Source organism: Pongo abelii, chromosome 11 (genome assembly GCF_028885655.2).
Source record: "Pongo abelii isolate AG06213 chromosome 11, NHGRI_mPonAbe1-v2.0_pri, whole genome shotgun sequence".
NCBI classification, from domain to species: Eukaryota; Metazoa; Chordata; class Mammalia; order Primates; family Hominidae; genus Pongo; species Pongo abelii.
The window spans coordinates 145,534,689-145,558,018 of NC_071996.2; the positions used below are offsets into that span (position 1 = coordinate 145,534,689).

At 55.3% G+C, this 23,330-nt stretch overlaps 2 protein-coding genes and 1 long non-coding RNA gene across 3 annotated transcripts; 1 reads left to right on the top strand and 2 right to left on the bottom strand.

Moving 5' to 3' along the window:
• The first annotated feature begins 1,748 nt into the window (after nt 1-1,748).
• On the top strand, nt 1,749-8,266 carry LOC129058199 (uncharacterized). Its single transcript, XR_008523170.1, has 4 exons — nt 1,749-1,915; nt 2,336-2,411; nt 5,274-5,462; nt 8,126-8,266. It is a non-coding gene; the product is annotated as an uncharacterized LOC129058199 (long non-coding RNA).
• Nucleotides 4,175-4,706, bottom strand: LOC112132371 (large ribosomal subunit protein eL21-like). Its single transcript, XM_054550160.2, has one exon. It carries the CDS (start codon nt 4,666-4,668, stop codon nt 4,186-4,188), a length of 483 nt encoding a protein of 160 aa, XP_054406135.1. The 5' UTR covers nt 4,669-4,706; the 3' UTR covers nt 4,175-4,185.
• Nucleotides 8,267-14,929: 6,663 nt separating the features above from the next.
• FAM240C (family with sequence similarity 240 member C) lies at nt 14,930-22,801 on the bottom strand. The gene is made up of 3 exons (XM_024243860.2): nt 21,919-22,801; nt 18,762-18,910; nt 14,930-15,281 (listed from the first exon to the last, which is right to left on the bottom strand). Exons 1-3 carry the CDS (start codon nt 21,928-21,930, stop codon nt 15,155-15,157), a joined length of 288 nt encoding a protein of 95 aa, XP_024099628.1. The 5' UTR covers nt 21,931-22,801; the 3' UTR covers nt 14,930-15,154.
• Between the last annotated feature and the right edge of the window lie 529 nt (nt 22,802-23,330).

The window sequence follows — 23,330 nt, forward strand, 5'->3', positions numbered from 1 at the left end:
TCTGCCAGCAGAAGAAAGGAAGGGAGGGGAGGGGAAGAGAGGGCAGGGAGCAGAGGGGAGGGGAGAGGGGAGCAGTCTTTCCAGCTGGGGCTGGCCTAGGCTGCTGGGGTCATTTGGGAAGAAAAGGTGATTTGAACTCAGGGAGACTGAGGGTGCCCTCGGGCCAACATCTGAGGACAGTGACAGGGGTTTCCTTGCTCCACAGCCCCAGGTGGCCTTGGTGGGTGCAAGGCAGAAAATGACCTTTTCAAGTCCAGTTCCAACCCAGAGCTGGTTCCTAGACCCAGCGCCGATCAAGGGGCACCAGGGAGGCAGCAGAGGTTCCTGCAAATCCAGTGCAGAGTGACTGCCAGACACCCCACATCCTTTTCTCAGCAGACTGAAGGCCACCCCACACTTGGAGGAGCCCGGGTGAAGCACCTGGGGAAGACCCTCAGCCTTGGGAGAGTCCCTCCAGGGGTCAGCACGTGGGCTACCCCTCGGGGTGCTGCTCATTTCGATGGAAGTTTTATAAGAAAAGGCGCCCTATAAGCACCCCTTTGGGAGCCTCGTGTTACCCCCAAACATATACCTCGCTTCCAGGTCAGAAGTAGTGAGATGACCATTGCCAATGCAAATTGAACTGTCTTAGGACACATGGGGGAGGTTAGGGCCTGCTGTGGGGCCTTATGGTGGGCCCCGAGGGACCCCGCACACCTGTGCCCACCTCTCAGGTCATTGCTGGGCCGCCTGTGTCCCCTGGGAGGCTCTGCCTCGGGGAGCCCTCTTCCCATGCTCCGAGCAATGACTTCCAGGCCTCCCTCAGCATCAAGAGGAGCCACGTCTTCTCCTTGTGACCTAGCAGTATAATTCACCCTAAATAATGGCAGAATGGGCTGTGTGTAGTCTTTAAAAGTCAAAACAATTTTGCACACAACAGGAGTCATTCAGCAGTGGCTAACACTGCCCTGACCTGTGTCGGCGCTGGGCTCCAAGGTGGACCTCCGCACGCATGGGGTTAACTAGGCCCCCATGACCATTCCTGGCAGGAGGGGCGGGACAGAGGACTGCGTTATGTTTCTTCTAAAAGAAAATCATGAAAGTCACACACTCCAGGCGCCACACTTATTACACAGGAAGGGAAAGCAGATGAGCGGGCGGGAAGACTAGCGGGCTTGCCACGCCCAGGCAGCGCTGGTCGGGTTTCGGCTTCCTCCGCCCCTTCCTTTTTCTCTGTGCATCCTCAGTGACGCGGGGCACAGCTCTGCCCGGGGGCCTCCCAGAGCCCACCTGGACCCCACACTGGGTCAGCCCTGGTGCGGAGGAGGCCGCTCTGGGTGGGCACGGGGGGCAGCACGCGTTAGGGGGCTGGACAGGGGGGTGTCCATGCGCGTGAGGGCGCTGAGCAGGGGCGTGGCCATACGTGTGAGGGGGCCGGGTAGGGGCGTGGCCACGAGTGTGAGGGGGCTGGACAGGGGCGTGGTCATGCGTGAGGGGGCCGTGCAGGGGGCGTGGCCACGAGCGAGGAGACACAAGGGGCGTGGTCACGTGTGTGAGGGGCTGGGCAAGAGGAGAGGCCGTGTGTGCGGGGGCTGGACGGGGGCGTGGTCATGTGCGAGGAGGCTGAACAGGGGGCGTGACCACGTGTGGAAGGGGGCTGATCGGAGGTGGGGCCACATGTGAGGGGGCTGGGCAGGGGGTGTGGCCACGTGTGATGGGGGCTGGGCCGGGGCGGGGCCACAGGTGTGCTGGCTCTGCTGTGGGCTTCCTTCCCTTTCCTCTGCGCCTTCACTGGGGCCCAGCCATGTAACTGAATCCAGCCAGGAGCAAGGGCAGACGCTGGCACAGGTCCTGCCACTGTCCCCAACCTGGGTTTCAACACAGCTGAGGCCTGGCATAGTCTTTCTGGGCGCCTCTGGCTGGCTCGGTCTGAAAGGTGGGACAGATGCAGCTGGGGCCTCCCTGGGTGGCTCCTGGCCGGGGAAGTGAGAAGCCCTCCGTGCAGTGTCTCTGAAGCAGTCCCAGGCCAAGGCTGTGGCATGCTCGGTGGTGCTGTAGGCCCAAGATGTTTATGAGTTGAGGGTCCCCGGGGCTGGGATTCTGATCCCTGGTGATAGGTGGGTGGGAGGAAGTCCAGACGTGTCCTGAGTGGCCATTCCTCACATTGAGGTGACACCGCCTCTCCAAACACGTGACGTGGCTGGAAGCAGATGCTGCTGTCCTGTTCTCCCTCCTCTCTGTCCCTGCCTGGGACATGTGGATCTCACCCCCACCCACTTTCTTCTGGCCTCTGTCCCCCTGCCTGGGATACGTGGACCTCACCCCCCAGTCTCCTTCTCGCCTCTGCTCCCCGCAGGCGCGACCAGGTCACAGTCGGCACCAGAAGTTTGGCAGATCTCAGTGAGGCGTTCGTTTGCATTTCCTTGTGACGGGTGAGTTGAACACCCTTTCATGAGTGTATTGATCACTGTGTACCTTCCTTGTGGAAATGTTGTCAGTATTTAAAGTCACAAATCTTCCTCTAAGACTATGCTACAATTTTTTGTAATATTTTGATGGATATTTGAAATAAGTGCTAATTTTCTTTGGATTTCTTCTTTGACCCATGATTTATTTAGGAGAATCTCTTTATGCATTTATTTTTGAACCCCCTATTCTGAGAAGCATATTTAGAAGAGTATTGCCCACTTTCCAAATATGTGGAGAGTCTAAAAGGGATCTTGCTATCACTGATTTAATTCCATTTTGATCAAGGAACAAACTGCAGGATCTCACTTTTTAAAATTACGGAGACTTATTCTTACTGTTTAACATAAGCCCTATCTTCGTAAATGCTCCGTATACACTCAAAAATTACGTGTGTTCTGCAGCTGTGGGGTGGGATGCTCTCCAAGAGTTAATGAGGTGCAGCTGGTTGACGTGCTCTTTAAACCCGCGAATCCTTCCTGTCCCGTCTGCTGTGCTTGCAGTCCTGAGAGAGCTGTTACATCTCCAACTAGGACAGTGAATTTCTCTATTCTTTCAGTTCTGTCCGTTTTTACTTTGTGTGTTTTGAAACTGTTATTATCTTTTTAGGCATTTAGGATTTTTCTGTGATCCTGACAGTGGCTGACCGTGGTGTCATCATGGAATGTCCCTCTTTATCTTCAGGGGTGCTACCTGGTCTAATGTGAGTGTCCCAGGGCTGCTTTCTTATGCATAGAATTGGCGCTGTGTATCTTTTCCTTTTTCTATTCTTTTTTCTTTTTTTTTTTCTTTTTGAGACGGAGTCTCTCTCCATCGCCCAGGCTGGAGTGCAGTGGCGCGATCTCGGCTCGCTGCAAGCTCCGCCTCCCGGGTTCACGCCATTCTCCTGCCTCAGCCTCCCGAGTAGCTGGGACCACAAGCACCCGCCACCACGCCTGGCTAATTTTTTTGTATTTTTTTAGTAGAGACGGGGTTTCACCGTGTTAGCCAGGATGGTCTTGATATCCTGACGTTGTGATCCGCCCGCCTTGGCCTCCCAAAGTGCCGGGATTACAGGCATGAGCCACCGTGCCCGGCCACTTTTTTCCTTTGTGTTTTTTTTTTTTTTTTTTTTTTTTTTGAGACAGGGTCTCACTGTGCTGCCTGGGCTGGGGTGCAGTGGCGCAATCTTGGCTCGCCACAGCCTCGACCTCCTGGGCTCAAGTGATCCTTCCACCTCAGCCTCCAGAGTAGCTGAGACCACAGGGACGCACCACCACACCAGGCTAATTTTTTTTGTATTTTTCAAACTCCTTTTTTTTTTTTTTGAGACAGAGTTTCACTCTTGTTGCCCAGGCTGGAGTGCAGTGGTGCGATATCGGCTCACTGCAACCTCTGCCTCCTGGGTTCAAGCAATTCTCCTGCCTCAGCCTCTCTAGTAGCTGGGATTACAGGCACGTACCACAGTGCCTGGCTAATTTTTTTTGTATTTTTAGTAGAGACAGGGTTTCACCGTGTTGGCCAGGCTGGTCTCAAACTCTTGACCTCAGGTGATCTGCCTGCCTCAGCCTCCCAAAGTGCTGGGATTACAGGTCAAACTCTTAGACTCAAGTGATCCTCACTCTTGTTCCTCCCACAATGCTGGGACCACTCCTGGCCCCACTGTGGATCTTTTTCTATCCTTTAGACACCCAACCTGTCTTTGTATTTTTTTTTTTAATAGCCCAGAGGTCCTTTATTATTATTATTTTTTAACACCTATTATGCCATGAATTCATAGGGAATAGGTTCCAGCAGCTCAGGCTCCTTCCCCTTGGTTCTCACAAAGTGTGCTTCTCTGGGTGGAGCAGGCTGGCGCTTTAGTTGAACCCAGGTACCTTTTTCTTTGGCTTCTTTCTTTTTCTGATCATTTTCCTTCATGCGTTTCAGGAAGCTATCTCGGCTCTTAGAGTGCTTAATGTGCTCAATACGCACATTAATTCTCTTGGAAAGAATCTTGCCCTTAACTTGTTTGTTTACAACAATGCCAACAGCATGCTGGGTAATATTGTAGACTCTTCCAGTTTTGCCATGGTAACACTTGTGGGGCATTCCTTTTTGAACAGTACCCATTCCCTTGATGTCTACAATATCACCTTTCTTATAGATTCGCATATATGTGGCCAAAGGAACAACTCCATGTTTTCTAAAAGGCCTAGAGAACATATATTGGGTGCCTCTCCTCTTTCCCTTTGTGTTCGTCATTTTGGCGAATTACTGGAAGATGGCGGTTCCGGCCGAAAGGAAAACTGTCTTTGTATCTTAAGTGGGTGTCTGTAGATGGAGTTGGGTCTTGGTGACAATCCCTGCTTTGCACGTGGAGTTTCTCCATTTGCAATTCCTGTAATGATTGATGAGGTTGCTGTAGATCCTCTATCTTGCTACTTGTTTTCTAAGTGTCTTATCATTTGTTTTTTATTTGTCATTTTTTTGTTCCTTTGTTCATCCATTCCTGCCTTTTCTGGGTTAATTGAAATTTTTTAGTACTTTGTTTTACACCTCTGTTGGCCTTTTAGCTGTGCCTCTTGGTATTACCATTTTTAGTAGTTATTCTAAAGACAAAATGAATCCTTAATTTATCAGCCTATTCACGTCACACAAAATGTGGGAAACTTGTAACAGTGTAATTCCTCTAACCCTGTTCTTCCTGTTATAGTTGCCATATGTTTAACTTCTACCTACATTACAAACTCCGTAACACAATGCTATTTTTGCTTTAGACAATCTTTTGAATAAATTAAAGTTAACTTTTTAAGAAATTAACTGTCAGTTGGGTGTGGTGGCTCATGTTTGTGATGCCCAAATTTTAGGAGGCAGAGGCAGGAGGACTGCTTGAACTCAGGAGTTCGAGACTGCTTTCAGAAACACAGTGATAACTCGTCTATTAAAAAGAAGAAACTAGCTGGGCGTGGTGGTGCGCACCTGTAGTTTCAGCTGCTCGGGAGGCTGAGGCAGGGGGATCCATGGAGCCCAGGAGGTCGAGGCCGCTGTGAGCCATGGTAATTTTCCTCCCCATCTCCCCTGTCCGGCCCCCACACAGCTCCTTTTCTGTTGCCTCAGGCCAACCCCAGCCCTGGTGCTGTGCCCTCCTCTCACTGCTGCCCTTGTTTCCCCCCGAGCTCCGCCTCCTATGGTGGCAGAGGGGGAGGGGGAGGGTGGGAAGCATGGCTCACAGTTGGCTCCATCACAGTGGCCCTGTATTTGTCCAGTTTCACAGCCATTTGCTGGAGGAACGCAGGGCCAGCACTGGCTACCCTGTCATGGCAGGGGTGACCTCTTACCAGTCTAGCAGCCCAGAGGCGCCCCAGGCGGGGAGGTGGCAGGTGGACACTGGGTCCCGCATGTTGTGGCAGTGAAACCTGCAGCCTGCCAGAGCTCCAACAGCAGAGAAACAGGCTGCGAGTGTAAACGTGGAGTTGCTGTGAGCCATGGCGCCAGCAGCATGTGCTGCAGAGACATCCAATCAATTAGCCCCTCCGTGCTGGGTGGGTGAGGTGTTGCTGTGCGTGCACCATTAAAGAGCTCACGGGGAGAGAAATGCAAACTCCTCTGGGGGCCCCAGGGTGGATTGCACCACTCAGCACGTTCTATTGAGTGCCTTTCCCCACAATGCGTGCTTTCTGAGGCTGTAATTTTGAGTGTGTCTTTCAAGGCTTCAGCCCTTAAGCAGCACAGCCTGGGTGTTCAGCTGGATAATCCTGTAAATGAAGTTTGAGTGGTTTAACTGCTCACAGCAGCAGGTGGGAGCTGGGGTGGTGGGGAGCATCCGGGGTTTGGAGGAGTCTGAGCCTCTGTGCAGGGCTGCAGGCTGTGGACGGGTTACGCGGGTGCTGGTCTTTAATGAGAGGACCTTCATAGAGATGCAACAAAACCGCACGTGAGGCAGAAATGAAGCCTCCGAGTCGTATTGGAAGAGCTGCTATCCATGCAGCCAATGCCCCCCTAAATACTCTGTGAGGGTCCTGGCTCCAGTCCATCTGTCCATTATCTTGGGAGCAGCCCATGCCAGCCACGTTGTCCTCCAGGCTTCTCTGCACAGACCTGGCTGCTGCGGGGTGCAGGGCATGCTAGTTGCATGTGTGCACTCCACCTCTCTTTCACATTCACATTCTCTGTAACACTCAGGACAACCCCGTGAACTAGAAGTCAGGTCCCCTGTTGAACTGGAGTTGGCCTGAGAAAGATCTTGGAGGATTAAGGCAGAGCTTTGCTCTGGGTCTGCCTCCAGGAAGGTGCCTGAGTCTCCACAGGCGCTGTGCCACAGAAGCCCCCCAAGGCTTTTGGAACCCCAGAACCCTTCACTGCACATTGGCCCTGTAGCCTCAGTCTCCAGGGACCTGGCAAAGCACCAGCGTCAGCTTTTATGTTCTTCTGCATCACCGTGTCGTCTGCCTTGCTATGAATGAGTTTATCAGGCCTCCTCCTTGGGGAGTGAGGTGGGGGCAGGTGGAAGACCTTGGGGCCAACAGAGAGTCATTAAGTAATCTCATAGTGAACGTGGCCTGGAGTCTTGTTTTTCAGATGGAAAGGGGAAAATTGGGCAAAGTTTGTAGGGGAAAAATACCAAGTTTTGTGGTGGTTGTGTTGATGGAGGGGGTTGAGCTGAATCCGAGAAGCAAGTACATTTGAGGCTTGGCTGCCACACTCACGGACACTGCAGAGAATGAGGAAAAATGGCTGGTTGTGTTTTCTTTCCTCTGCACAAAATAATAATTGCTTTTGTTTACAGATTTTCTGAAATGTCCTTCCAATTCCATTGCCCCTGAATTATGAGCTGTGCCAGCTTGTGTGCAACAAGTGGGTCTTATTAAGCACAGATACATGGGTGCAGAGCGTCTTTCAAAGAGGAGGCATCAGGGAGCCTCCTCCGGTCTCCACAGCCCCTGCCAGAGGCTGCTTCTTGGGATCCAGACCTGCCTGGGCTGCTTCAGTGGCCTCCCTGCCCTTCCCGGTGTGGCAGATCTGTGCCCACAGCAACGCATCCCCCGCACCTGCACCACCGCTCTTCCTGAGGCCCAGTGTTGATCTCTTTGTGGCCCCAGTGAGGACATTTTTGAGGCTTTGTGATCTCTGTAGGATGCTGTCCAGGCCCAGGCTCATGCACACAGCAGGTGCATCCGTGAGGCACACCTCATATCTTAGCACTGCTGTGCTGTGATGCAAGTCCTCAGGGAGCTCGGCTCCACACTGTCACTCAGGGATCCAGCAGCCCCTTCCACCTGTGGTACTGCCCTCCTCTGGTTTGGCGTCCTCTCCGTTCAGTACACGGCCGGGGAGGAAAGTGAGGAGGCTGTTGCGAGGGTCTTATGAGCCAGGGCTAGGAGTGGACCGCGTCACCCCCGCCCACGTTTCTTGGCTAGAACTAGCTGTGTGGCCAAGGCAAACCCCTGAAGTGGAGGATGCAGGCAGGGCCCACCTCTCTCTCTCTCTCTCTGCCATTTGCCCCTCACCCCCACCCACCCGACCCCCTGCGGCCCCCAAGGAGGCTGCCTCAATGCCCTTCAGTAACCCACTTCTGTTGTGCAAATTCCACTCCAACATTTCCTCTTCAGAGCAACTGCCAGAGAAAACTGGATAATCACGCCTTTCCCTGTGTTTCTGTGGTTATTTATAATCCTGGTTTAAAAATCTAAAATAGTGCATGCTGGTATTTGCTTTTTAGGGTTATAGAAGAAGGTTAACAAGGTACCACAAACCGGATGGCTCAAAACAGCGGATACTGGCTGTCTCACGGTTCTGGAGACCAGAAGTCTGAAACAAAGTGGTGATGGGGTCGGTTCCCTCCGGAGGCTCTCAGTGGGATGCGGTGGCTCTGAGGGGGATGTGGGGGCTCTGAGGGGGAGGCGGGGGGCTCTGAGGGGGAGGCGGGGGGCTCCGAGGAGGATGTGGGGGGGCTCCGAGGGGGATGGGGGGGCTCTGAGGGGCATGTGGGGGGGCTCTGAGGGGCATGTGGGGGGGTCTGAGGGGCATGTGGGGGGTCTCCGAGGGGGAGGCGGGGGGCTCCGAGGGGGATGTGGGGAGGCTCTGATGGAGAGGCAGGGTCTTTGAGGGGGAGGCGTGGGGGGCTCTGAGGGGTAGGCGGGGGGCTCCGAGGGGGATGTGGGGAGGCTCTGAGGGGGAGGTGAGAGCTCTGACGGGGAGGGCGGGGCTCTGAGGGGGAGGCAAGGGGGCTCTGAGGGGGAGGCAGAGGCGGGGGGCTCTGAGGGGGGAGGTGGGGTCTCTGAGGAGGATGTGTGGGGGCTCTGAGGGGGCTGTGTGGGGGCTCCGAGGGGGATGTGTGGGGGCTCCGAGGGGGATGTGTGGGGGCTCTGAGGGGGATGTAGGGGAGCTCTGAGGGGGTGGCAGGGGGCTCTGAGGGGGAGGCGTGGGGGGCTCTGAGGGGGATGGGGGGCTCTGAGGGGGAGGCGTGGGGGGCTCTGAGGGGGATGGGGGGCTCTGAGGGGGAGGCGGGGGGCTCTGAGGGGGAGGCGGGGACCTCTGAGGGGGGAGGCGGGGGCTCTGAGGGGGAGGCGGGGGTGGCTCCAAGGGGGATGCGTATCCTGCCTATCTCCGCCGTGCTGGGGCTCGCTGCATCTTCGTGCTCCTCTGCTTGTGGATGCGTCACTCTGGCTCTGTTCTTCACGCGGCATCGGTCTCCCTGCGTTCTCTCCTTTATAACGGCACCTGTCATTGGATGCAGGGACCACTCTAATCCACCACGATTCTATCTGGAGAACCTAAACTTAATTACATTAGTAAAGACCCTTTCTCCATGAGGTCCCACTCGCAGGTTCTAGGGGGACATGTCTTTTGGGGCCACCATTCCCCCTGCTCTGATGCTCCTTTAAGCTCATTAAGCTTCATAGAGGGGATTCAGGTTGGGGCGCCCTTGGCCTCACTCCGTGGGCGTCAGGGGGCGCATCGCCTGCAGGCCGGCCCTTCTCCCCTCTCAGAGGCAGCCACAGCTCAGGTCAGGCTGGAGGGTGGAGTGGACTTCCGCCCCTCCCCCTCACTGCCCCCGCCCCCCCCGCCTGCTTCCTCCCATTCCCCCTCTTGCTGCCCCCCCAACCGGCTTCCTCCCATCCTCCCCTCTCACTGTCCCCCCAACCGGCTTCCTCCCATCCCCCCTCTTGCTGCCCCCCAACCAGCTTCCTCCCATCCCCCCTCTCACTGTCCCCCCAACCAGCTTCCTCCCATCCCCCCTCTCACTGTCCCCCCAACCAGCTTCCTCCCATCCCCCTTCTCACTGTCCCCCCAACCGGCTTCCTCCCATCCCCCCTCTTGCTGCCCCCCAACCAGCTTCCTCCCATCCCCCCTCTCACTGTCCCCCCAACCAGCTTCCTCCCATCCCCCCTCTCACTGTCCCCCCAACCAGCTTCCTCCCATCCCCCTTCTCACTGTCCCCCCAACCGGCTTCCTCCCATCCTCCCTCTTGCTGCCCCCCCAACCGGCTTCCTCCCATCCCCCCTCTCACTGTCCCCCCAACCGGCTTCCTCCCATCCTCTCTCTTGCTGCCCCCTCCCCCACCAACCTGCTTCCTCCTTCCCTTCCCTTCACTGCCCCTCACTCCCTGCCTCTTCCCTCCCATCCCCCCTCTCACTGGCCCCACCACGTGTAAGTATCTGTCAGGCTGGGAGGCAAGAAGCAGCAGGTGCCTTCCGCTTGGCCTCGTACATTCGTTGTCATGAGCTGGGTCTGCTCCCCTGGGCTCAGACCCTTGATTTTCAGGGCTCTTGGTGGGTGGGGGGGTGGGCACCCGGGGCAGCTGCCCGGGGATGGGTGCACGTAACCTCTCGGGGGATATCAGCTGCTGTCTAGCTGGGGCTCTGTTACTTCTATTCTTCAGGTCTGGTGTCTTTTTATGCCTTTCCATATGGAATTGTTTAACAATTTCATTTTTAAGTTGTTCATAGAAATATAGGAAGATAATTGAATTTTGTACTTGATCAGATATCCTGCAACCTGACTAGATTCACTGAATCATTTTCAGTAGTTTGTTTTGTAGATTACATAGGGTTTTCTCAATACATAATCATGCTTGCAAATAATGGCTTTCTTCCTCTCTTTTTCCCCCCTCCCTCTCCCCATCTGTCTTTCTGATTTTTATGCCCTCTGTTTCCTTTTCTTGCCTTATTGCATTGGCTGGGACCCCCAGTACTGTATGGAACAGAAGTGTCAAAAGTGACCTTAAGTATGGGTCACTTTTAGTTTAGTTTTAGTTGTTAGTTTTCTATAAACGTATTTAATCAGGTTGTGGAAGGTCCCCATTATTTCTGGTTTGCTAAGAATTTTATCATAAGTACCTACTGAATCTTTTTTTCCTGCTACTCTAGGCTTGGGGTTTTCTTTGTGGGAAGGTTTTTATGTACAAATTTAATTTCTTTAATAGGGATAGGGTTATTTGCAGCTTCCCCCTTATTTCCAGTATTTCAAGAACAGGCAATTTTAATGTTACATTGTGACAATAAAGACAAACCCTGGTTTCTAATAGAGAAATGTCAGATTTCTAGTTGGGGACAGCCAACGTGCACAAGGGTCCTAGAACATTTCATTGTGCCTGAAAGCGAGGGGGCTCTCCAGGACGAATGGGGTCTGTCGAGAAGACAAGGAGCCAGTTTGAAAGAGGTGGCATTGGTGAAATCTGGGACACTCTGAGCATCCAAAAGAATGAGGCCCATAGTTAACTCGGATACATCTAATCCATTTACATCCATGAATCCACGATGACACTCTAAGAAAAGAGAAAGCCTGAAAAACTCATCTCAGGCAGATCTTAAACCAACTCTTTATTTTGAATATTGGCAGCCAAAGGGAAAAATCGAACATTATCTTGTTTTGTGCTAGAAAGAGGATGCCAGTATAACCAAATGGCACTAGGTATGAGGAAAGACCTCCTTTAAAAAGGAATATTGGGTCAGGCGTGGTGTCTCATGCCTATAATCCTAGCACTTGGGATTACAGTGTTAGGGAGGCTGAGGTGGGTGGATCAACTGAGGTCAGGGGTTTGAGACCAGACCGACCAACATGGTGAAACCCCATCTCTACTAAAAATACAAACTTTAGACGGGTGTGGTGGCACATGCCTGTAATCCCAGCTACTTGGGAGGCTGAGGCAGGAGAATTGCTCGAACCCAGAAGGCAGAGATTGCAGTGAGACGAGATCGCACCATTGCACTCCAGCCTGGGCAACAGAATGAGACTCTGTCTCAAAAAAACAACAAAAAGGAATGTCGGCCCATAAATGTGAATGAGTGACTGAGTTAGAAAAATCGACTTTTCCAAACACCACTGAAATCATGGACTAGGACAACGTTAGCCCATGAGTGTTTAGACCGTGAGGTGAGCAGCTGCTGGGGACAGGACCCTTGTCTGGTATCGGGGGCAGGGAAGGCTGTGAGCCTCCCCTCGTGTGGGCATCAGCCTCAGCCTCCCAGTGAGGGTCACCCAGGGATCATATCTCCTGGTGAGAAGTGCAGGAGCTTCACATCCCCTGGATACGTCCCAACCGAAATGTTCACCATGAATCCGGCAACCTGTGGAGCTGATTTCCATTTCTAAGGAATGAGAGGGGATGGGGAAGAAACCCCCAGGACAGCACCGACAGGCCCGGCGGGGACCTTTCCCAGACACCCGGCCTCCTCGGAGAGGCAGGTGGCAGAACTGGTTCCACGTCTGATCTTCCTTAGACAAACCTGCCCTCAGAGGAAATTGTGGACAACTGGAGAAATTGGAAAATGTACTAGATATTGGCTGATATGAAGGATATATGTTTTGTTAAGTATGATAATTCGATTTTGGCTCTGTAGGGAAATGCTTTTATTTTAAAAAGATGTGCACTAGAGAAAAAAGAAACAGCATGTAGCAAATACATCCGCGGATGACCTCCTGGTTTAATTGGTTCTGTGGCCTCGGTTTCTGACTTCCTGATAGCACCTCTGTGATTGGAGCCCAGACCCTGGCATCAGACCGGCCTCCACAGGGAGGAGCTGCGGTGCCCAGGGCAGGCCAGGAAGCACCATTGCCCACTGCCTGGGCCTCACCTCATGAATGCCAAGCACTGTGGCGGGCACAGGCGGAGACTGACGGCTTCACGCCCACACCGGCAGCTCCTCAGCCCCTCGCCCGCCGCTCCCAAGTCCGGCAGTTCTGGAGCACGGGAAGCTCTCCGGGGGTTGCTGGGCAGCAGGACCTGGTCTGAGATGACTGAGTCTGCCCGGGTCTTCACGTGCCTAACTGAGCGTGAGCGTGTCTGAGTCTTACCGCAGAAACATTAAAATGCTTGGTGACAGGTGTTAGGAGACTTCTGGGATCTGCACTGTAGCACTTCTCTAAAACTGGGAATATTCTGAGTCTCAGAGCTTGTCTGGATGAGGAATCCTGGGGCCCAATTCTAGACCTGAGGCACCAGCAGCAAAGGATGTGGCCCAGCCCTGGAGCCCCAAGCAGCTCGGCCAGGAGTGTGCCCTCCTACTGTCCCAACCCAGTCGCAGTCAGTTATGAAAAAGGAACAGTGCACGATTCCAAAGTTATATTTAAATGCCAACTGCATTGAATTTGGCAACATTTGACAGGAGTTATGGAAAGCCTTTCAAAGATTTAGCAGGACAAAAACAAACTAGCAAGCGAGCATTATTGTGTGCTTTAAAAATAAACAGGCTTGAGCAATGGTGTCTGTTTTAGAAAATTGACGAGCCTCACAGGTGGATCATGGGAGTGCCTGTAATTACTGGGTATTCAACCAAGGTCCCCTCTGGTCTGTGCCTCATACAAAGAATGGGTATTCCACTGAAATTCAGCTCCTGGAGCAAAGATTTCAGAAATGCCCTCCGTATACCAGGTGAATTGCAAAGGGGCCAGGTGTGAGAAGGGACTCCGGGCTCAGAGCCCTGGGGGCTGGCTTCCCTCTCCTGTCCTGGAAAGCCGGCCCAGCCATCCCTCTTCCCCTTACCCCTCACCCCTCTCCTACCCTCCCTGGTCTCCTTCTCTCCCTGTCTCTCTTCTGCACTGGGCGCCTTCCAGCCTTGGGAGCTGGGCCCAGCTTTGCCTGAGGATTAACGACAAAACAGAGTGAAGATGTGGCTGGCAGACTGCCCGCTGCCCCTGTGGCAGGGACCTCTGCTGTCAATGGAAAGGTGACTGCATTGTTGGAGAGTAATTGGGTCATGAGGCAAGCAGGAGGGGGTGGCTGTTCTGGAAGGTTCTGCAGGGCCAAACTGTGATGAAGATTGCAGCATGAATATGCTCTTCCATCCCCCAAAAGTCCAGTCTGACATCACAGTTTATTACGGTGTTGACAGTAATAGTGTTCTAAGGATATCATCAGATAAAATCACTCCTCCGCAGCCTGAGGCTTTGCAAAGATTAGCGAGTGATTTCTGTTCATGAACTATCTTCAGGGCTGTTAATCGCCTCCCTCCCTCCCTGAGAATCCCTGAGTCACCAGTGGTGAGGGTGGGGCCCAGTGCTGGCCTGTGACCGGTGTTTTCGAGGGCCCTGGCTGTGCTTCTGCCCACTGACTGGCAGGCCAGGCATCCAGGCACCCAGACTTTGTGTCAGGTTCCGATCCTTCTTTCTGCATGTGCTGTCTGTGCAGTTCATGGTCAGCCCCAGAAATGCACACTCGAGATGGCGTGGGCCTGCGTGGAATCTGCACGTGGCACAGCAGGGACCTGGCTATGCGATCCTCTGGTTAGTGCTTTGTTGGGTTACCCGTGACTGGCAAAGCTGGGGCTAATTTCCTTGCCTTGACAACTTCACCAGAGGGTCCAAACAAAACAGAACCGAATCGCATAAACATCTACGACTGGGGAGATGATGTGAGATTCCACAGCAGCCCCAGCCAGCCGAGGCCCCAGCGCTTCTGTGTTCCTGAGGGCTGATCCCTGCGGCTATAAAAGAGCGCACGCAAGGTGTGGGGTGTGGGTACAGGTGTCAGAACCGGCCTCGGCTGCAGCCAGCACCCTCCTCTGTCCAGGAGACCGCCCCAGGTTCTTGACCGTCTGGCCTCTGGGCAGTGTGGTGGTCCCTCTCCCTTCCTCTGACCTGTCCAGCGTGGTTGCAGCTTGCAGTGGGGCTCCCAGGGCTCATGCTAAGCATCAGGAGGTGAATCTTGGCTCCAACAGCCCTCGTGGCCTTGGGAGATGCTGCCCTTTCTAAACCTGAACTTTTTCAAGTGTAAAAATAAGGATATTTAATTTTCTGAGATGTCTCAGGTACTAAATATGAAATAATTAAAGGAATTTTGGAAAAGGACAAAGCTTTATGCAGTATAAGGCATGTCCTGAAGTTGAAACTTATGTACATATTTTGATCAAAGGTGAAATAAAATTGCATTTAAATCTGCAAATCGGAGGTGGTCAGGCAGCTGAAGAGTTCCTGAGATGCAGTAGTTTCTTTACATGGCTTGTTGCAAGTCTGTAACATCATGGCAAGTGTTTACTACGTATAAACCTTAAAGATAGGAATAAATTTAGCACGAAACATTCAATCCAATTGACTTAGGTTTTATTGGGCACCATCGATGTGCTAGAGAACCCTGGGACTCTGCTGCAGCGTGGACCCCGAGGTGGGATTATTACGGGGTCAGCGAGGTGCGGGCCATTTCCATGATGAAGATCCTGTGAACTCTGGCGTGGATGCTTGGACCCCACGCGTGGTGTTCTTTCTCCATGATCCTCCGGAAGCTCATGCAGAGTCTGGAGCTCGTGGGCCCTCAGGCCGCCATCTTGTCCTTGGTGTGGAGGGACTCAGCGGCCTCCGGGACCCTGTCTGGGCACCTCCCTGGGCCCTGCAGCATCTTGTTCCTCCCCTCCAGCTGCTCAGCCCATCCCACGCGGAGCCTGGGGCAGGGCGATAATTTCGGCATTGTGAGTCAAGCTCTCGGAACTGAGTGACGGCCAAGCCCGTGTCTCTCAGCACCTGGGCACCTGTGAGAGCAGGAGTATGACACTCCCCGCCGGGGGTGGGGGTGTCACCGCGTCCCTGCCCAGCCGGCAGCTGTGACCTTGCTGGGTCTCCCAGGGCCCTGGGATCTCGTGGCCGGCCTTGGTTCAGGCTGCTGCCCAGCGGCAGGGGGTCTCACTCAGGACCCTCCTCACAGGAGAGGAAAAATGCCTTCCCTGGGAAGCAGCCTGGGCCCCCACTTCTGGAAGCTTCTGAGCCCCAGAGAGACAGTGCCTGAGCTTGAGCACTTGCAGCCTCTGTCTCTGCTGTGCTCACCAAGAGGCAGGTGCCCTCGCAGGACGGGGAGGCCTCTGTGGCTGCCTAGGGCCCGCCCGCCTCCCTGCACCCTGCCCGGCTGCCTGTGGGTGCCCACTTCCTTCTTGCTTGCCTGCCTGCCTCACCTGCCCGGCCTGGCCACAGTGGACGGTGCTATGCTGTGATCCCAGCCCCACGCATGGGCGGACCTGGCGGCAGGAATGGCCTGGTCAAAGTGGTCCAGGCTCCCTGAGACCTGGGCAGATCCCCACCTGTCTGCGGCTGCCGCTTCCTTCAGCCTCAAGTGCTTTTGGCTTTAGATGCTGGCGAGTGGGGTGGGTGCCCGGCTCCAGCCAAGGGTGAGCTGTGTCCATGAGGACACTTGTCCCAGATGCCCAGGACCCAGATGACGATGGTGCTGCTGAGTGGCAGGCAGTGTAGCCCGGATGGCTGGGCCCCACGGTGATGGTCCCTGAGCAACAGCTACGTTCACCCTTGCCAGGCCATGGCTGCTGACTGGTGGGGCCCAGGACAGTTCCATGCATGAGGGGGTCAGCTGGGCAGGATGTTAGCAGCTGCTGCGGTCCCACAGACTTGGTGCCTCCGGGCCTGGAGTCCTCGGCCCTCACAGCCGGCCGCCCATCCCAGAGAGGCTGCCAGGACAGCCGGCCCCATGGTGGTGGAACCAGTGGCCCCTGTCCCTCCACAGGGGACCGTGGGGTCCCGAGCCAGGGGCTGCGAATGGCCGGTCTCCTACACGGGCCAGCTCCTCACGGTGGCTTCCTGGGGTGGGCCTGGCCCTTGGGCTCACACCAGCACACGGGACCCTCTCAGCTCTCTGGGCTTCATGCGGGGAGGAAAGTTAGGCTACTCTCTAATGGGAACCCTAAGAGTGACCTCCTTAAAAGCAGTGGTTAGCCTCGTGGCCTGGGGAGAACCGGGCTGTGTGGTGGATGGAGGTGGGTTGTGCAAATGGAGGCTCCACCAGCCCCTGAGAGAACCCTGGTGCTTGCCTTGGACACCAACCTCCACCTCAGGGGCCAGAGGAGGCAGCGCAGACACACAGTCCCGGGGCCTGAGCCCACTCCTGGGACCTGCACCCAGGCAATGGCCAGAGGACACCAGGGCACGTGGCACACGCAGGCACACGCAGAGGCACACGGAGGCACACGCAGGCACACACAGGCACACATCCGGGAAGCACAGGGCAGGGATGAGGCAGGGCCCATGGGGCAGGCACTCGGTGGTGGGGTTGGCCTCTCCTTCACCATCGTCTGCTGAGTGCCTGCGTGGTGCTGGGCTCTGTGCTGGGTCCATGTCTGTAGTTGGGTAGCTGGTGAGTGGGCAGGGGTACCTCCAGGCTCTGTGGGACCACCTCGGGCTGCTGAAGGGGTACCATGGCTCTCTTGCTCGGGGCCTGAGCACCGAGGGCTGCCTGGAGCCTCTGGAAGCGCCTGCTGTGTGCTGGCCAGTGTCTTTGTGGCAAATGAGGAGCTCTGCTCCCCGCCCAGCTGTCCCTGAGCAGTGGTTACACCCTGGGTCGGCTCAGGGTCACCCACTCAGCACCCGTAGACCCCCTGGCCTTGGCCCTAGGAGAGAAAGGCGTGCTGGCTTGGTATCTGCCTTCCTCAGCATGTCTGCTAGAAGGAGGAAGGGCACAAGTACAGATACGTCACTCAAGAGCAGTGACCTCAGAAAAACAAGCCAGAGACATTTCCTCCTGGAAAAGTTCCTGTGATACTGGACGGAGTGTCAGGGAGATGGCAGGGGAAGGGGGTGTGGGTGAAGGGGATATGTGTGTTGGGGTGTGGGTGAAAGGATTGGGTGAAGGGAAGTGGGTTTTGGGATGTTGGTGAAGGGGGTGTGGGTGTTGGGATGTGGGTGAAGAGGGTATGTGTTGGGGTGTGTGTGTTGGGGTATGGGTGAAGGGGGTGTGGGTGTTAGGGTGTGGGTGAAAGGATTGGGTGAAGGGACATGGGTTTTGGGATGTGGTTGAAGGGGGTGTGGGTGAAGGGGGTGTGTATTGGGGTGTGTGTGTTGGGGTGTGGGTGTTGGGGTATGTGTGTTGGGATGTGGGTGAAGGGAGTGTGGGTGAAGGGAATGTGGGTGAAGGGGGTGTGGGTGTTGGGATGTGGGTGAAGGGGGTGTGTGTGTTGGGGTGTGGGTGTTGGGGGTGTGGGTGTTGGGTTGTGTGTTGGGATGTGGGTGAAGGGAGTGTGGGTGAAGGGGGTGTGTGTGTTGGGGTGTGTGTGTTGGAGTGCGGGTGAAGGGGTGTGTGTGTTGGGGTGTGGGTGAAAGGATTGGATGAAGGGACGTGGGTTTTGGGGTATGGGTGAAGGGGGTGTGTGTGTTGGGATGTAAGTGAAGAGTGTGTGTGTGTTGGGGTGTGTGTGTTGGGGTGGGGGTGAAGGGGGTGTGGGTGAAAGGATTGGGTGAAAGGACGTGGGTTTTGGGATGTGGGTGAAGGGGGTGTGTGTGTTGGGGTGTGTGTGTTGGGTTGTGGGTGAAGGGAGTGTGGGTGAAGGAGGTGTGGGTGTTGGGGTGTGTGTTGGGGTGTGGGTGAAGGGGGTGTGGGTGTTGGGCTGTGGGTGAAGGGGGTGTGGGTGAAGGGGATGTGGGTGGGTGTGGGTGTTGGGGTGTGGGTGAAGGGGGTGTGGGTGTTGGGGTGTGGGTGAAGGGGATGTGGGTGGGTGTGGGTGTTGGGGTGTGGGTGAAGGAAGTGTGGGTGTTGGGGTGTGTGTTGGGGTGTGGGTGAAGGGGGTATGTGTGTTGGGGTGTGGGTGAAGGGGGTGTGGGTGTTGGGGTGTGGGTGAATTGTCCGTGGGCATTGGGGTGTGGTGTTGCTTGGATAGTGACATTTGATCTGGGCTTCTGGTCTCACGGTTAGCAACGTGGTGTCTTGTCATTTCCCACTTACTGTTCCGAATGTGATCACTAAGGTGAGTGAATGGCTGTCAGTTTCCTCCTGGGTTGACTCCTTTCACAGGCCTGAAGCTGAGGGGTTTCATGGTGGGCTGAGGGCCAGGGCTGTGTCATGGCACACTGCTGGCGGGGCTGAGGCCCTGGGTGGCGAGTGCGGCTCAGGCACAGGGGTCCCCGATGCACTGCACACCCCGACTCACTTGTTCAAGGCGCTTCTGCGAACCCTCATGTCCTCGTTCTGCAGGTGTCTTGCGTGATGCTCGATTTTTTTCTCCCAAAACATCTTTATCCCGCCTGAATCATATGCTACTCTTCCAGGATTCTTCAGAGTGAGGCTTTTACTCATGTTCTGGAAAATAAAAAGTGGAGAAGAGCTCAGCCACCTTATGCCATTCCCGTTGAGGAGTTTGTGCTCCAGCACCCGGACGGCAGAGGAGCTGGCTCAGCCTGGAGCATCGTGGTCCCCGCCTTCCTGGCGCGTGGGGGATGGCGGAGGCTGCCCTCTGAGACTGAGGCCTCAGGTGGCTCCTGGCCGGCTCCTAAACGCTCTACCGGCTCCACCTTCTGGAACAGTCTCCTGGGTTGGCAGAAGTAGAAATGGAGGGCAAATTCCATTTTGGGCTTTTAGTCATTTTAAAATCTAAGCAATGATGCACTTCTAACTCTCTGTGTGTTAGTGCGGGTGATCCGTGGTCCCACCAGCGAGGTGAGCGTTTCTTGGATGGGGCTGTGGCTTCTGTGCCAGGTGAGTTCATCCCTTGTTTTTGAGACAGGGTCTTACTCCCGTCGCCCAGGCTGCAGTGCAGTGGTGCAATCTCCCCTCACTGCAGCCTTGACCGCCTGGACTCAAGTGATTGTCCCACCTCAGCTTCCTAAGTAGCTGGGACTATAGGTGTGCACCACCATGCCCGGCTAATTTTTGTGTATCTTGTAGAGATGGGGTCTCACTATGTTGCCCAGGCTGGTCTTGAGCTCCTGGGCTCAAGCACTCTTCCTGGCTCAGCCTCCCAAAGTGTTGGGACTACAGGTGTGAGCCAGTGTGCGCAGCTCAGTTGGCCTCTCTCGACACCTGGTTATTGGGTACCTTTTGGTTTGAAATATGTAAACCCAGCAGTGGGGTTAAATGTGGCAGGTTACACTGAAAAACTTCAGCTCTGCTATTTGATGTAATATGCTAAAGTGAGGCTGATGAAATGTTTACTTTCCAATTATTTTGGACTCGTGCATCTATGGGACACCAGCAGCCTTAGAATATCAATCTACAGCCATCAAGAATGTCCAAGGCCGGGCGTGGTGGCTCACGCCTGTAATCCCAGCACTTCGGGAGGTCAAGGCTGGCAGATCACTTGAGCTCAGGAGTTAAGAGACCAGCCTGGCCAACATGGTGAAACCCTGTCTCTAGTAAAAATACAAAACTTAGCAGGGATTGGTGGTGGGTGCCTATAATCCTAGCTACTCTGGAGGCTGAGGCAGGAGAATCGCTTGAACCCTGGAGGTGGAGGTTGCAGTGAGGTGAGATTGCACCACTGCACTCCAGCCTGGGTGACAGACTCCGTCTCAAACAAACAAACAAAAAAAGAATGTCCATGACAAAGGGAAAGTGTCGACAGCAGCAGCCTTTTCTGGAGCCCTCCTCCCGATTTCACCCAGCAGTGGGAGCCCCGCTCTGGGTCAGCTCTCCCTGGGACGCGTGGAGCCTGGGTCCCTGGGCTGTGCCTGCCCTGGCCTGGCCCCAGGTCTCCGTAGATGGCCCTGCTCTGTGCTTGAGGATGGGGTTTACACAAGGGAGCCAGGGCCACGTTTCGGGGTGCAAGGCAGTGGGTCTCGGAATGAATGAGGCATCCACTGTTCTGGGGCTGCCCGAGCCCCTAAGCCGCTGTCCGGCTCCTCCGGGCCTATGGGGTGGGCAGAGCCATTTCTGCAGCCCTGGCTGGCTCCCTCGGGGCACTTTGTTCTTCAGCTTGGCCTTGCTTGGCCTTGGAGGCATTTCTCTTTCCCCGACCCCCACTCTTCTCTCTTGCTGGGGAAGAACACAGGGTGGCAGGAGTGGGGCCCGAGAGGAAAACCAGGCAGCTGAGACCTGCGGGCTCGTTTCCTGCAAACACGTCACCTGCTTCAGGTGGAGAGGATGAGGGTGCCTTCTGGAGCTCGGCTCAGGTTGCAATGAACAGGTGCTGGGGACTCCTTCGAGGAGCTTGATGTGACCCCTGACTGGGGGCTTCCAGCGGCAGAGGCGCGGAGGCTGCGGCCTGTGCAGCCTGTTGTGATGTGGGTGCTGGGCGCTTTGCTGGGGAGCTGCCCCGGAGGGCCACAGAAATCGCCCATCGATGCCACGCCCTTTGTTCCAGAAACTTAGACATGCAAAGTTGATCATGAAGGGACTGAAGTCAGCCACGCCTGCCTGTGCTGAGGACGCTGGCGCGAATTCAGTGAGTGAAAACTCATCCAATGAGGAGGGTGGGATGCACGGAACCCACCAGTCAGGACCGGGCCCAGCTGCTTCCCCGGAACTTCGCACCTCCTCTGGTGTCTGGGCAGACGCCTCGCGGAGTGAAGCCGGGGCTGGTGTCAGACTCAAAACGAGTAACAGCTGGAAAACGTCTGACAGCTGAGACCTGGCTGTTCCTGGCAGGGGCTTCAGAGAGCAGCGTGGGCGTTAGAGCTTTTGCTCTTAGGATGCTTAGCCCCCAAAGGTAGCCCTTTAAACCCTCATGGGACAAAAACAAACCAGCAGCAAAAGGGAGAACCAGCAAACCAGCAGAGACAGAAAAAACAGACACGCGGCCGGGCGTGGTGGCTCAGGCCTGGAATCCCAGCACTGTGGGAGGCCGAGGCGGGCGGATCACGAGGTCAGGAGATCCAGACAAGCCTGACTAACACAGTGAAACCCCGTCTTTACTAAAAATACAAAAAATTAGCCGGGCGTAGCGGCGGGTGCCTGTAGTCCCAGCTACTCAGAAGGCTGAGGCAGGAGAATGGCGTGAACCCCGGAGGCGGAGGTTACAGTGAGCCGAAATGGCGCCACTGCACTCCAGCCTGGGGGACAGAGCGAGACTCCATCTCATAAACAACAACAACAACAGCAACAAAACAAAACAACAACAATGACAACAACAGACACACAAAGGTGCGTGTTGTGAGGCAGGTGACGGAGACACTCTCCCCCCCCAAAGGCGTTGACAGCAGGAATCCCAGTGGGAAAACAAAATTACAAAGTTCAATTCCCCCAGTGAAATGCAGGTGGGCTCACGTCTTGTGCCAGATATGTCACCTACTCTGTTCACCTTTTGGGGGCCCCCAAATGCAGCGCCAATCTCTCAAGCAAAGACAGCGCCTGTCACATCACAAAGAGCTTACTTTTCCAACCATTTCTCAGTGACCGGCAGGTTTTCCTGTCCCTGTCGAGGGTCCTCAGCCTGTCCTCTCCGGGGTGCACGCCTGTATCTCGCCTGCCGTTCTCTGTTATATGGGCTCAGTGACATGCACGCTTGGCGTCGGTTCAGTCCCAGAAAGACGCACTGCCCTCTGTCTGGGCACCGTCCCTGGCAGAGCTGTCCGTCCGGAGGGCAGCTGTTGGCAGCATGGGAATCTGGAGGATGGCCGGCTGTGCCTCCTCTGCCCTCAGCCCCCAGCAGGACTGTTTTTTTCTTCTTTCGACGGCTGCTCCCAGGAAACCTCGAGGGTGGGAGGGAGCCTTGTCTGGGGAGGGGCGTCGGGGCACCAAGAGTCCCTGGTTTTGCCCAGGCCTGCGTCTCAGGAATGGCGGCCTTTTCACTTACTGCAGGTGAAATGTATGTCACAAAACGACGATGCAGACACACTCAAGGTAGGTGCGGAAATGCTTAGGGTCTCTCTGTCCCACCCATACATGGGTTTAAAGGTATTTATTGTGAGGAGCTGGCTCTTGCGGGGACAGGTGCTGAGAGGTCTCGGGATCTGCCATCTGGGACCCAGGAAGGCCTGCGGTGTCAGTCAACCCGACTCTGAGGGAGGTTGGTGTAGATTCCAGACCTTGGTCCAGAGACGGTGAGAAGAGGCGTCCTGGAGCAAGCAGGAAGGCAGGTGAGCAGGAGCCATTCCTCCTTCCTCCACCGCGGCCCCTTCAGGCCGTCAGAGGATTGCATGACGCCCAGCACGCGGGGGGGTCACCGCGTCCGGAAACACCCTCCCAGCCACACCCAGAAACACTGTCCCAGCCGCAGCCCTGGTGCCATCAGGTCGATTCATAAAGTGAAGCCCCCAGGCTTTGTCCTGGACGGGGCTCCTCTCTCAGGCTCCATCCCTCCAGGCCTCAGGGAGCCGGCAGCAGGGCCGGGCCCGGGCCAGCCTCCGTGATCTGTTTCAGTCTCCCGGGTCACTTGCTTCTTTATGAGGTTTCCAAGTCATTGATAGTTTCAGGTGAAAGCTTTTGGGAAATTTTCATTTACTATCATAAAGCAGACTGTACACTTATTTTTTATATTATCCTTCACCGTTTTTCTTTTTTTAAACTGGAGTTCTTTTAAACTGGGCGGAGTTCTTTTAAACTGGGTGGAGTTTTTTTAAACTGGGTGTCATCAGTGGATTGGGAGCTGTTCGTGATTTCCCGAGTCCTGGCGTGTGCTCAGGACACCTTGATCTGTGGCTCCCTGCGAACTGGGGTTCGGCCTCAGGACGCGCCGGGACGCGCCAAAGCGCACAGAACGCGGCGGGGGTGGAAGACGCCGGTGAGAACCAGCAGCTGCTTCAGAAAAACCGCCGCGTGCAGCACAGATGGGAGGAAGCGACCT